The sequence below is a fragment of the Melanerpes formicivorus genome, unplaced genomic scaffold (assembly GCF_026170545.1).
Source record: "Melanerpes formicivorus ecotype bairdi unplaced genomic scaffold, bMelFor1.0.p_v2 SCAF_50, whole genome shotgun sequence".
Taxonomy (NCBI): Eukaryota; Metazoa; Chordata; class Aves; order Piciformes; family Picidae; genus Melanerpes; species Melanerpes formicivorus.
In genome coordinates this window covers 436424-449225 of record NW_027142402.1, presented here as the reverse complement: position 1 = coordinate 449225, position 12802 = coordinate 436424, and the positions used below count along the sequence as shown (strand labels likewise).

General features: G+C 47.3%; 1 protein-coding gene across 2 annotated transcripts in view; it reads left to right on the top strand.

Moving 5' to 3' along the window:
• The window catches only part of MMS22L (MMS22 like, DNA repair protein), a 43858-nt gene that overhangs the window by 8976 nt on the left and 22080 nt on the right, over window positions 1–12802 (top strand). For both annotated transcript variants that reach the window (XM_068160414.1, XM_068160415.1), the window contains exons 9-14: window positions 292–405; window positions 1016–1195; window positions 3640–3702; window positions 5860–5979; window positions 6347–6570; window positions 8562–9071. In XM_068160414.1, the coding sequence (XP_068016515.1) occupies window positions 292–405; window positions 1016–1195; window positions 3640–3702; window positions 5860–5979; window positions 6347–6570; window positions 8562–9071 (1211 nt within the window). The remainder of the gene's footprint in view (window positions 1–291; window positions 406–1015; window positions 1196–3639; window positions 3703–5859; window positions 5980–6346; window positions 6571–8561; window positions 9072–12802) is intronic.

The window sequence follows — 12802 nt, the reverse complement described above, 5'->3', positions numbered from 1 at the left end:
CACCAGGCAAGCAATCTGTGTTTGCTGCAAGTCCTTTTCACTTAGGCCTCAGAATTCCATTTTCATTTGATCAAAAAAAATGTTTGCAGGTAGCTCAGAGGAAGGTAAGAAATAGCACAAGGTGTAAGCTAGGTAAGGCTGGGACAGAGTTCCCATCAGGTGACAGGCATTTTGGGTGTTGAGGCAATAATGCACTTTGCAATGTGCAGTTGTACCTCTGCTGTCAAACTAGGAAAGCCCCAAGCCACCAACCCAAACTTCTGAATAATTGTGTTGCATGTTCTCTTTCAGGTGAGACCTTCTGAGGCTCTTACTGGTCACCATTATCCCTGCACCTGCATTAAAGAGTTATGGGTTCTTCTTATTCAGCTGCTGGATCACAGAAACAAAGGGTCTGCCCCTGAGGTACTGCAGCAGGGCTGTTAGGTGTGCAGTGGTCACCAAAGGTTCCAGAGTGCCATGAGTGCACCAGGGCACACAGCTAATGTTGTAGGAGGACTGCAGGCTGGCTGTGATGCTTTGGGCTGCTGTCTTGGGTGTGCATCAAGTCCTGACTCTAGGCTGGCAGTAGAGCTATTTAGTCCTTACTGAAGCAGGTGTGAGGCTGGGCAACACAGGTGAAACTTGTTGAGTGCCAAGTGTTTGCACTTTGATTGTAAGTTAGTCAGGACCCAGTTAAGGTGGGTGAAATACAGGTACAAAAAAGTCCCAGAGAATTTCTGCCTGATTAGGGAAGATAGGCACAGGCTGCAAGAGGTCACTTGGTGGTAGAGGTGTCTGAGCCAAAGAGTTTGTCAGAGCTGGAGGAGACTTGGAATAAGCCAGAGAATCTGCACATCAGTTTGCTGCCCTTCAGACTGTAGGTCAGCCTGGCACTGAAGCCTGAACACTGTTTGGTTGTCATCTTGCTTGTTCTCTGTGAAAGCAAATGTGTCAAGAGGACAGCACTGGAGAGAAGTGGCACCATGGGCTTCATTCTTCAGCACGGTTAGAGTCAGTTCTGCTTTTCCCACAGGGCTTCTGGAGCGTGGTGAACAAAGCTCTGAAGAACGTCTTTGAAAGGCAGAGTGGCTCTGAGAGGATGTCTGCTCGTGAGGCAGCTCAGTGTAAGGACCCACTGAGCTTCAGCTGGTGGACTGTGACTCGCCTGGCATCGCTCTACCAGTATGACCGCAGCGGGAATCCCGATGCCAAGGTGGGTTTGCTTTTCTCCAGGTGCCCCCAAGGTGCTCTCATTTGTTTGCATCTCTGACTTTGGCTGTTTTTACTGGCAGAACACTTGGTGGTGTTACACAGGAACCGTCCCACTTCTAAGTGAAATGGAACTTTCTGATAAGAGTAAGGATTAATTGGGTCTGACTTTGCAAAGTCCCTGATTTGTCACTGAGAATACAACTGGAGAAGAGGGGTTAGGGTAACTCAGTGCTTGAATGCTTAGTTGGAAAGCTCATGGCCATTTCTGGTGGCTGGAGAGCATGATGGATATAGGATGCTTATGCTTCTGCAGATCCTTTAGTGTCCCATGGCAGGCTGCTCAGTATTGTTTCTGCCAGTACCACAGCAAAAGGAAGCAGCCTGCAGACCACACCTGGAGGCTGCACTGAGCTGGCTGGGGCAGGACCACAGCCCATAATGCATTTCAGAGGGACACTGGGAAGACAGAGTTGTTTCAGTCCCTGCTTATCAGAGGAACTTGGAGAGAAAAGGTTCCTCCTAGCCTGGACACAGGCTCCAGCGTGAAGCAGCCTTTATGCTGGGTTTGGTATGTTTTGTGCCGCAATCAGAATGCAGTGATGCTGCTTATTTTGATCACTGCCTGATGCTGATCCTTACTATGCATTTAGCCTCGTGAGAGATTATTTTTTGCTCCAGGCACTGTGTTATTTCAGTAAGTCAAACAGATGCAGAGTGGAATGTCTGCTGCTCTTACTTTAAAAGAGGAATCTGAGATGCAGTGGCAGGAAGTGACTTGCCCAAGATTAAATAAGATGTTTTCCTTAGAGCCCACCTGGGAGAAAAGAATTTCCAAGTCTTGATTTGTGAATCATGAGACCATCCTGTGCACACTCCTTATTTCTGTGGTCTTCATGTTCAGACTGCCAGCTGTGCCTCACTTTTCTCTGAGTGCTTACAAAAGCTCTGGCAGCAACAGGAGCCTTCTCACCAACCCCAGGAATGTGCTCTCCTAGATGGTTGAGGGTTGCCATTTCTTTAGGTTCCCCCCCACCTCCAAATCACGGCCTGTAACATTTTTTGAACACTGCAAGAGGGAGCAGCCTGTGGTACAATTGTGAAGTGAGTGGAGCTGCATCAGGGTGCAGAGGAGCTTTGGTGGTTAAACATCTGACACGTGCTTGCCTTTAATTAGTGATGCTGAGAGGTGGGAGGGTGATGTGTCACCATGATGGTTATTCATGTGCTCAGAAGCAAGAGCTGCCTCCAAGCCTGTGTCAGCTGTGGAGGATTTTCAGGTTTTTTAATGTGGTATGCATGGCCTTGAGGTTATTATGGAAGCTTTTAACATTCTAACTAGGTTTCAGACTTGCTTCTTTTTATTTTTCCCTTCGCTCCTATAAGATAACTCAGTGTGGAGTGATTCATATATATGGAACTTACATTTCAAACACATGAAAACATTTTTTACCACTAGAGCTTTTTGGCTAGGTTTCTTCCATCCTCTGTACTGAGGCATGTACAGGACCTGTCTCTTTCCAGGTCTCACTTTGCTCTTCTGAGATCAGGAGGTGTGCATTTAAAAACCAAATGGGACCTGGTGGGAAGATTTGCTACCTCTGAACATTGCAGGGGTCAATTTCAGCATGCTGGGGGCTAGAGAAATAAAGGCAGGTTTACTTGGGGCTAAAAGTCTGCCCTTTGAGGAGAATAATCTGAAATGACTGCGTGGCAAGATAAGCAAACATGGGCTTCCAGCCGAGAGGCTCCGTGTGGCTCTTCAGGTAGCCAACTGTTAGCCCTTGCAGGGGTTTTTTCCTGCAAACCCAGAGGGTCTCAGCTCAAATCTGTGGGTTTAGCATCTTCCCTTTTAATATCCTTTGCCCTGCAACTCTTTTACTTCCTTAGCATGGTCCAATGGACGCAAGGAGGTAATCGCCTGTCTCCCCACGATACAGAATGTGAACTAGGGGCCATACAGCACCTACCCTGCATTTCTTTTCCTGCCCTGCCAGCTCCTTACCAAACTGGCCAGAACAGTCCTGGCTGCTTGGCTTGAGAAAAATGATTTAGCAGTACTTTTTAAATTGAAAAGGTGTGTTCCTTTTCCTCCTTTTTGCAGACTGTTAAAGACATGGCAAGGCACACTGCTTGTGCCCGTGGTGCAGGCCTGCACGTGCTTCTGCTGCACTACGAGTGCAGGTTTGCCTTGCAAATCAGTCACTCAGAGCAGTTTAAATTGTGTGCTCTTTATTTTCAGTTATGTTGTTAGGAGGCCTGGTTTTCAGGACAGCTGTCAGATGTGTTCATGAACCCCAAGAAGCTGTTTGAGGTGCTGACTGCAGTGTGCTGTTGTGAAACAAACTATTTCTGCAGATCTCTTGCCTGCTTATTTTGCTGTTGCTCCACACTGGTTGCTGTGGGGAGTACAGTTGCTGTTTCACACTGATAATTGTTACTTTTCAGAAACAGAAGGAGTCCAATTGGAAATTTGTGGAAGAGCTCCTTAAAAAATCCACTGATGCTCAGGTAAGTGTGCAAAGCAAGACATGATAAAAGGAGAGTGTCTGGGATGCTTTCAGGGGAGGACAGTGCATGAAGCACAGTCCAGCTAACCAGGGTGTCTTGGAGTTGCAGTGGTTTTTGTCCTGGGTGAATGAATCTCTCTGGCACGGCCGAGGGCAGGGCACAGCTCCCTCCTTGTTCGCTGTTACGCTCACTTGAAAGTGGGTGTGCTTGATGCTACATTGTCAGATAAGAGAGGAGATAATTATGCTGGGAGGGTAGCTGTATGGCTACTCAGACAAGAGATATTCAGAATAAGAACTGGATGCTTAGGAAATGTAAAGCAGATCCTGAATGTGAGGATATCAAGTTGAGGAGACACGATGAGGGAGATAGGCAGCTGCATTGGAAATGCAGCTATATCCCCAGCACAGCGGGAAGGTGACTTGTCTTGCTGAGCAATTTGTCTTACAGGCTTGAATCAAACTCTTACTGATAAGGTTCTAGTTTCTGAGTACTCATTTCATACCTTATCATTTCTCTTTCTGCAGAACTGTTAATGCAGTGCTTCATGGCCCAGAGGTCACCATTGACCTCCTTTTTAAAAGCCTTTAAATGTGCTGTTCATCAGGGCTCGAAGCAGCTCACGTTGCAGCCCTGCACGGCTTTTCTGCAGGCCCATAGTCAAAAGTGCAAATGCTGGATCAGCAACACCCACAGAGATCACTTCTTCAGTTTGTGTATGCTTAAGAGCAGAATAAACATGTTTGGGGTTTCATTTGATCTCAGAGGATATTAAGAGAACCCTGCACATTTCTGTTGAAAGAGGAATTGGTTCTTGTTTCCTTGTCACTGCTGTGCTCCTGCAGCAGCTGAAGCTGTGGCACAGAGCTTGTGTTACAGGGTCTGCACAAACAGAATCCCTCGCTGGAAGAATACAGAGGGTATTAGCAGGCTCTAAAATTGTGTCACATCTAAACTCTAGTCATTTGTTGATATGCTCTGACTGATCAAGAGTTCACCTTTTGCAAAGGTTTCGCAGTGTATAACCAGGGGAAGGTGCTGTTCAGGTTAGGGACCAATGGGGATGGGAATCAAGAGCCCTGAGTTTGTGAACTTTGGATAAACAGAGGAGCAATAATGGGTACCTGGGCAAGTGCAGAGTGCTGCTGACCTGCGTAGGTCCTTCCAGCCTCAAAGAGCTGGCAGACTGGGAAGTTTCTGAGGCAGAAACTGCTCTGCTTTTGTCATTCTTGATGGCCAGAGGTGAAGAGAGTTGCTACCCTTGTAATTTGGATCCCTTTGGCTGGGCTAATGACAAAAGCAGAGCTGGTTTACAATTCTATTTGTACTCCAAAATGAACACTGTTGTACCAGGAATATTAACATAGCTGCATTTGTATACTCTGCAACATCAAACTGACTAAATTTATGGATTGTCAGTATAAAATGAATTTGTGTTTACAAACTTTTATTGTAAGTGAGAATCAAAAGCTCTTTTGTTTGAGAGAGCTAATAGCAGTCTGCCTGGTAGCCTTCGCTCGTTTCAGAACACAAATTGCTGCCTCTTGTTTCCTTTTGCCTCCAGTTGGTTACACCTGCTCTGGGTTTGGTGTTTAATTCTGCTCTAAAAGAGATGCAGAGGTACTTGTTGGGAGTTCTAGGAAGCCAATTTTGTGACTGCAGTGGGAGGTCCCATGGCAAAACTGTTGTGTTTAGGTGGTGCTGTCATGGGGACAGCAGCTGGTGTGCCTCCCTTCTGCCGTGAGAGCTGGCTGCCACCAGGGTTCTGATGGCAGTGCCAGCAGTGCAGGAGACCTGTAAGTAAAGGAGGAGTGAAAGAACCCATTCCTCCCTGGGGTATTTGAAGGCTGGAGAACTCTCTCATCTGAGATTGAGATAAAGCCCTCAATACTATCTTGGTGTTGTAAACTGTTACAGAGATACAAAATGGTCAGGGTGGAAGCTGCTCACCAGGGCACATTTGTTGTTGAATTGACTGAACCCAAGCAGTCCCTGCTGCACTGGATCTGATGCAGTCTGCTTTTGCAGACACTAGAAGGTGGACGAGATGAACCTCACTCTTGGTATCCCATAACTGCACCCTGAGTGCTTCACTGTGTTCACACAGGCTGGCAGTACTGGTTTTTCCTATGCTGAGCTCCTTTCCTCCTTTTCAAGGCTGTTGTGCTAGAGGAGCACTTGCGAATGCATCTGCAGTGCTGTCTGACCTTGTGCAGCTCCTGGGACCTCAACCTATCTGTTGCCACCATACTCTGGGATTACTACAGCAAGAACCTGGTAAGTAGATGACTACAGAAACATGGAATTGTACATGGACAGTCCTCAGCGTTTAGCAGCTAATTCTGACTCTCCTCTGTTGTAAAACTGCCCAGGCAATGGCAGTAGGCTTACATTTGCTGTGTTTAAGAAATCTTGTTGGAATGTATGCTGTGCTCCATTACCTTGTGTCACAGTTGAGTCAGTTCTGCTGTAGTTTCACTCTTATTCTTCATCCAGACTGCTGCTTCAAAGGCCTTGTAGAAACCCTTTGCACACACTTCCAGTGCATTGTTATGCTGTGAGCTGTGGTAGGAACATGAGGATTGCACCTTGCTGCCTTTGCAGCATTGACACTTACCTTCCCTCTCTTTACTTGCTCTTCCAGAACAGTTGTTTCACCATTCCCTGGCTGGGTCTGAAGGACCTGGCGAATGTCAGCAAAACCTCCTTGTCGATGCTGGAGCTGGTGAAGAGCTGCTGCAGTGAACAGCAGATCCCTGCCCTCTACAAGTCCAGCAACAGCTACTTCATTTTCCTCAGCATTTTGGCTCAGATGATGAAGGCAGCAGAGCACAGTGGTGGCCATCCTTGGAAACAACTCAAAGGACGGTATGGCCACCTGCCAGCTGGGCAGCTGTTGAGGAGGGACTGCTCTGCCAGGCTGCGTGGCCCCTCTGGCCACAGGGCACAGAGTGCGCAGCTCCTCGGGAAGGGCTGAGGGGTCCAGGGTGAGCCCTCGTGAGGAAAGCAGTTGGTCCCTCAGGTTTCTCTTGCAGCTGAGGCTGTGGCAGGCTCCGTGAGCTGACTCCAGCAATCACCATGACATCCATAGCCTGTGACTGTTCGTGTCATCCCCCAGGCCGGGCGCCGGGTGTGTGGGCAGCCTGCACAGTGGCACAGCCCAGATGCCTGGCTGGCAGTGGAACTGAAGCACAGGAATTGTCTGAGCTGCCTGTGAGCCCTGTGCTGGCCAAGAGCAGCCTGGCTCTTTCTAGACCTGCAATTGCACTGAGTTCCAGGTTTTCTCCTGGCTTTCAAAGTCTCTCCCATCATACTTTCCCTAGGATTCTAACTCTTCATTCAGTTTTGGAGCGTACTGGTGAGGAGGTATGGCCAGTCATGACCTCAGCCCCCGCAAACATCTGTGCTCTAAATCCAGCCTGGACTCTTGGTGTGCTTGCTGAATCCTTCAAGCTTTTGTTATAGCAATGAGGTTGTACCCATCAGCAAAAGTGCTTTATTATCTTTTTCCATTGCACATAAAAGACTTGAAACTGGTTTGGGTTTGGGTTTTTGGGGGTTATTTCTTTAAACATATTTGATCAAGTAATAGGAATTCTCTGAAGTATGAGTGAAAACTTAATGGATGCAAGTAATTAATAATCCTTGCTATTAAAAGTGTACATGTGTGTGCAGACTGCCCACAGTCGTGGTGTGTTTCTGCCAAGAAACCAGGGCTGTCTTGGCTGGCAGAAAGGGAAGGTATCCCCAGTGCCTCTGTAGAGTAAGGGCTGGGGTTAAAAATTACTGCAGCTACACAGAAACAAATCTGTTGCTGGCTGCTGAATCCGTGTCCTGTTGTAGTAATTTTAATTAGCTGCTCTGGTTTTCCTGCAAAGAAATGATACTGAGCTTTCTCTGCTGCTGTAGCTTGTTGTTCCCCCTCTTAACTTAGGGGAAGCAATGCCACACAACAGACTGTGGGTCTGCTCACCCAGTGTTGGTTGTTTCTACCTTGAATAAAGCAATTACCAAGTAGCAAAGCAGGCCAGCCTACAGCAATGATTTTGGGGTGAACTCTGTTTTTCAGCAGCTAACCAAGCATTAATTGATGCATGAAGAATGTAAATGCCTGTCAGTAGTGATTTATTACTAAATAACATTGATTGAGTTTGCTCTGATTTTGGTGGCTAGGTTTGATAACCTCAGCACCATTTCCAACTCTTCTTCCAGGTCACAGAATAGGGAAGCAGCAGTTCTGGGTGCTTGACTTAGCGCATGTGGAGCTTGCTTTCAGTTTGATGTGAATAATGTAGCCAAGGCTTGAAACTCTCAAACCAGAATGTTAAGGCAGCCATTTTCATCCCATTCCTGTTGTAGAACTGATGATATTGAAGTAAAAGGCCAGATCCAAGCAGAGGTCACAGAAAAGACCCATGTAAAACTTTCAGCTTCTTGTTTGGTTGTTGTTGAGGAGGGGGAAATCCTCTCTTGTGCCACATGGAAAGAAGGGAGTCCCTAGGGAAGAAGTTTGAGTGCAGGGATTGTTCACTGTTGCAGAAAGATGCCACTTGGCAGCTTCCTTTCCTGGCAACCCTCACAGGCTGGATTTTATTGAGGCATGGCATGGAGCTCACCCATCAGAGCAGAGTCTTGGATAAGGGGGAAAGGTTAGGTTGCACCTGGACCTGCAAACTGCAAACATATTATGTGCCATGTGTCAGGAGCATAACATGAAAGAGTGTGTTTGGGAGGGCACTGGAAATGCCAGGGTGACTGAAGGTGAAGCAGCAAAACACAGTCTGCCAGGCAGGTAGGAAGTCACAGACTTTAAGAGACTTTCTCTTTGCTGTTGTTTATGGTTCTGTTTTTCAACGCAGAATTTACTCCAAGTTCCATCGCAGAAGAATGCAGGAGCTGACAGAAGTGGGGCTGCAGAACTTCTTTAACCTCTTCCTCATGCTGGCACTTGTTGCAGAGACAGAAGATATAGTGAGCCGAGTGCTGGACCTCTTGGACTTCCTGACCCCAGCCTCCATCACTGTGTCTCGGAGAGCTCTCATCTGGAGAGGGCATTTTGCTTTCCTTCTGATCTATGTTGAGAAGAACTTGGACATCAGTGTCCTGGCCGAGAAAGTCTCACACGCTTTCCATGAGAAGGCAAAGGAGTTCCTAGTAACCAAAAATGACTACACACAGAGACAAAATCTCTGGGTTCTACTTTCAACCTACATCGATGGTGTCCAAGAGGTGTTTGAGACCAGCTGCTACTTGAGCCTTTCTGAGGAGAAGCTGCTGAATGATGGCTTTACCATGCTGCTGCCTGCCTGTGGAGGAGCCGAGCTGAGTATGGTCCTGAGCTTCCTTCAGGTTGTGCTGGCCAGGCTTCGGTAAGTCCTGCAGTGAGGCTGTGGGTGCAGGCTGGCACGCTTGTGTTACACTGCAGTTCATTTCCTGCTTAAAGGGAAAGCTCTGGAGAACTGGGAATGATGTGTTAAACTTCCAAATCCAGCAGTACTTCACTGCACTTAGTCCTAGAAATATTTCCTTACTATTTCAGGGCATCACATTTGGCATCCCTGATGTTTGTCCTAGTGCAGTGGCTCTGTAGCCACGCTTTCAGGCAGTGCCATCTTGTTCCTGGCACGTTTCTGAATTATCTGTACTACACTAAGTTTTAGGCTTTGTTGCTTTGGTTTTGGTTAGGGTTTGGGGCTTTATCAGTGCATATTCTATTTTTCAGACTCTTTGTTCTGTTTTACTGCCTTCACCAAGGTTGCAATCAAATAAAACTGTTACGGAGATTTAAATACTTGTCTGGGGTTTGATAGTAAAGGAAATCAGATTTCACCACGTCAAGCAGGTTTGCTTTGATGTAGTAGTTCAGTTTCCAGCATCCACAGTGCCCTTCAATAAGCATATTTTTGTCTACTGATGCCTTTGAGAAGTAGTCCTCCAGTTTGAAGCCCAAACTGCTGGGGTTTTTTGTAAGATATTAAGAGGCAGCTATTGATCTGCCATTACTTCAGATGTGCAAGACTGAACTGGGAGGAAAGAGCTGCGGAAGGAAGGATGCATAATAGGAATGGTGAGGCCCATATGCAAGAGCTCTCTTTAACTAGCTTCTTTGTTATTGTCTAGTAGTTTGACTGCAGCTGTCAATAGCTTGTACATCCAAAGACAACTGTTTTTCAGGCAGTCTTTTGAAAAAAGATGAAGCATGAAACTAAGTTTAGTTGATTTATTATTTATTATTTCAGTTCAACCGAATGTATTTACTGGAATAAATTGGAGACTTCAAAACTGCTTTGACATTTTCTCCATTAGCTAATACACAGCATTTGTTGTGTTGTTTTTAAAGATGAAATGAGGAGGAATTTGAGATCAGTGACAAAGTTGCCTGTTTCATAACTTGGCATTGTTTTGAGGCCTTGGAGAAGTGGGGCCCCTGTGTGTGCAACACAAAGCAGGGTGTGCAGGTTCATTGCAGAGCGAGGCACAGAGCGGTGCTCAGACCTCTGCACAAACAGCAGCTCTGCTGATACCCGAGTTACAAACACCCTGACTGATGTGAGGGAGCTTGGGAGAGCCTGGGTCTTAGCAGTTCTTTATTTCAGTTCAGCTACTGTTACCTGCCTGCTTATGCCAGGTACCCAGCAGCTCCATCCCTTCCGTGTAAACTGCTTTGCCCCTCAGGCTGGGCAGGCCAGGGGCTGTTACTGGCTCCCTCTGGCAGACTCACTGACAAGAGCGCTCTGCTGTACAGAGAAGAACAGCACTAGAGCTACTTTCTTCCTTCAGGAGACTGGGATGACTTTGGGCCAAGCAGGTGTTCAACTATTCTTGGCTTAACCAGACTGATCAGGCCTGATCTGTCTGCAGCCCTGGACAAGGCTGCGGTGCTTCCATGCCCTCTCCCTCCTGTTTGCAAATCCAGGCAGGCTGAAGGCAGCCTCTCAGAAGTGGCATTCTTCTGTCCCTTGCACTCCCATAATTACCTAACTGTAAGACAAGGAATTTACAGGTAGGAAGGAAGTGGGAACCCTGATTAAAGAGAAGCAGCTCCCTCCACGCTGTTAGGAAATAACAATTGGTGTGCCACTCTCTGCTCACCCCAGCTGCTGGCTCACAGGAGCATTCCTCAGAGCTGATTAGGCACCCTCAGGAAAGCACTGCCTGGTTACCTTAACCAAATGCCTCGCTTGTAGTGCTTGCTTTGTCAAACGGCTCTAGCAGCCCCCTTTAAGGTGCCTTGCTGCATGGCTAAATCACATCCCAGGTTTCCCAGTTGCTCTTGTTTGAGGACACTAAAAATGGCCCTCTTCCCTTTGCAGAGTGAGGTGTAGCCAAGAGCTCTTCTTTAATTACAGCTATTCATGCTGCTGTGCTTAAGGGGCTGTCAGCATTTCCATTACAAACCTTTATTTTCAAGTGTTTCTAACAGAGCAGGGAAAGCTGGCTCTGGGCTGAAGCCTTGGCTGCAGGCTTTAGAAAATGTCCTTGCTTCTTTTTCCTTAAAAGGCACCTGAAAAGAGACCCCAACTTCACATTTTACACTACTGTGCCTGAAAATAACCTCTTCCAGTTCTTTCTTGAATTTTCCTTGTCTGCTAGAAGAGTGTCAGTAGTTTTGATCATTATATTTACCTGTGCTTAGACCATTGTAAATATCCACTTTTGCACCACTTCTGAAGTGCATTTTTATCATTCTAATGGTTTTGGTGTCCATATATCTCACCAGAACTTAGGACTCATTTTTATCAGTTGTTGATCTGTGATGATATTGGATAATTGGAAACGAGATGGTGCTTGCTGGCACTTCCAAGTATTTGATCTTCATAGTGCAGCTCAGTGTGAAGTGTAAGGTTATATTTAAATACAGTCTTCTTTTTAAAAGCATAGGCAAAATAAGCAGGAAACAAGCAGGAAACTCCCCCAAAACGACAGTGCAAAGCACTTCCTCCTGGCGTTTGCTTGGAGCATTCAGCTTCCAGCTCAAACAGAAAGTGGTCAGTTAGTTTTTGGGCATTTTTAAGCAGTGTTTTGAGCCCTGGTTCTGTTTTTGTTCTTTAATGGAAGGTATATGCAGGATGCTTGCTCCTGTGTGCTGTCAGCTGCTCCAGCTCTCAGGTGCTACCCGCAATCTGAGTGCCTGCTGACAGGGAAAGAAACCCTGGGCTGATAAAACCCCAGGGGTTTAATGGGCTTGACAGAGCTCCCTGTGAGAATGGACACAGGCTCAGCCAGATGCTGAGTGCCTGGCAGCAGGCCCTGGCATTGCTGGGTGCTGCCCTTAATGCAGAGCATGTGAAAGTGTCTGTCACTGCCATCAGCCTCCTTGTCCCGTCACCCTGCTGGCACTGGGGGGTGTGGTACTAGCACTGGGGCACAGGACTGGCACAGGCAAGCACTGCCCAGCTGCAGCATCGCTGCTGCCCTCCAAACAGCTCTGCCTCTCTCAGCAGACTTGCTGCTGGCACCCAGGGCAGAAGGACAAGGGCCACACACCTGGAAACACAACAAATGGTTCTAGGGGTTTAGGGCCATTTGTGCTGTGATGCCAGTGTGGAGGGACATTGGCAATGGCAAGGTGTGCATTTCCTGAGCTCCACAGCACTAAGCAGCAGGCAAGCCTGTCTCCAGTTCAAAGTGAATCACTCACTGGGCCATGCAGCAGAGCTGACTGCTTGTTGGTGTCTCCAGCCTTGAGCTTGTGAGGGAAAGAGCAGCAGGACTGGAGGCTGCAGCTTACCTTTGCTATGGAAATGGGCAGCCTTTTGTCGTTTGGCTGTGCTGGACTTCCCATCAAAACAGCCTGTGGGAAGCCTTCTGAGGCCAGCAGAAGCCTCTCTCCCTCTCTCTGCCACCATCCAAGTAGGGAGAATAGAAAGGTTCTCCTCCTTCTCTTCTTCCCTCCAGGAGTTTTAGTCTTAGTCTTTGTAAAATGGATTCTCTGGTGCTGAACTTCTGAAGACTGTAACCAGAGAGTGTAGGTCTCCTCTTCCCCCCTCAGCTCCACAACACAGATCTTGTGCTTGGGGAACAAACACCAGGAGGGTGGGCAGGCTGTGACACAGGCTTCCTGGAAGGGTGGTGGGTGCCCCTAGCCTGTTAGAAGGTA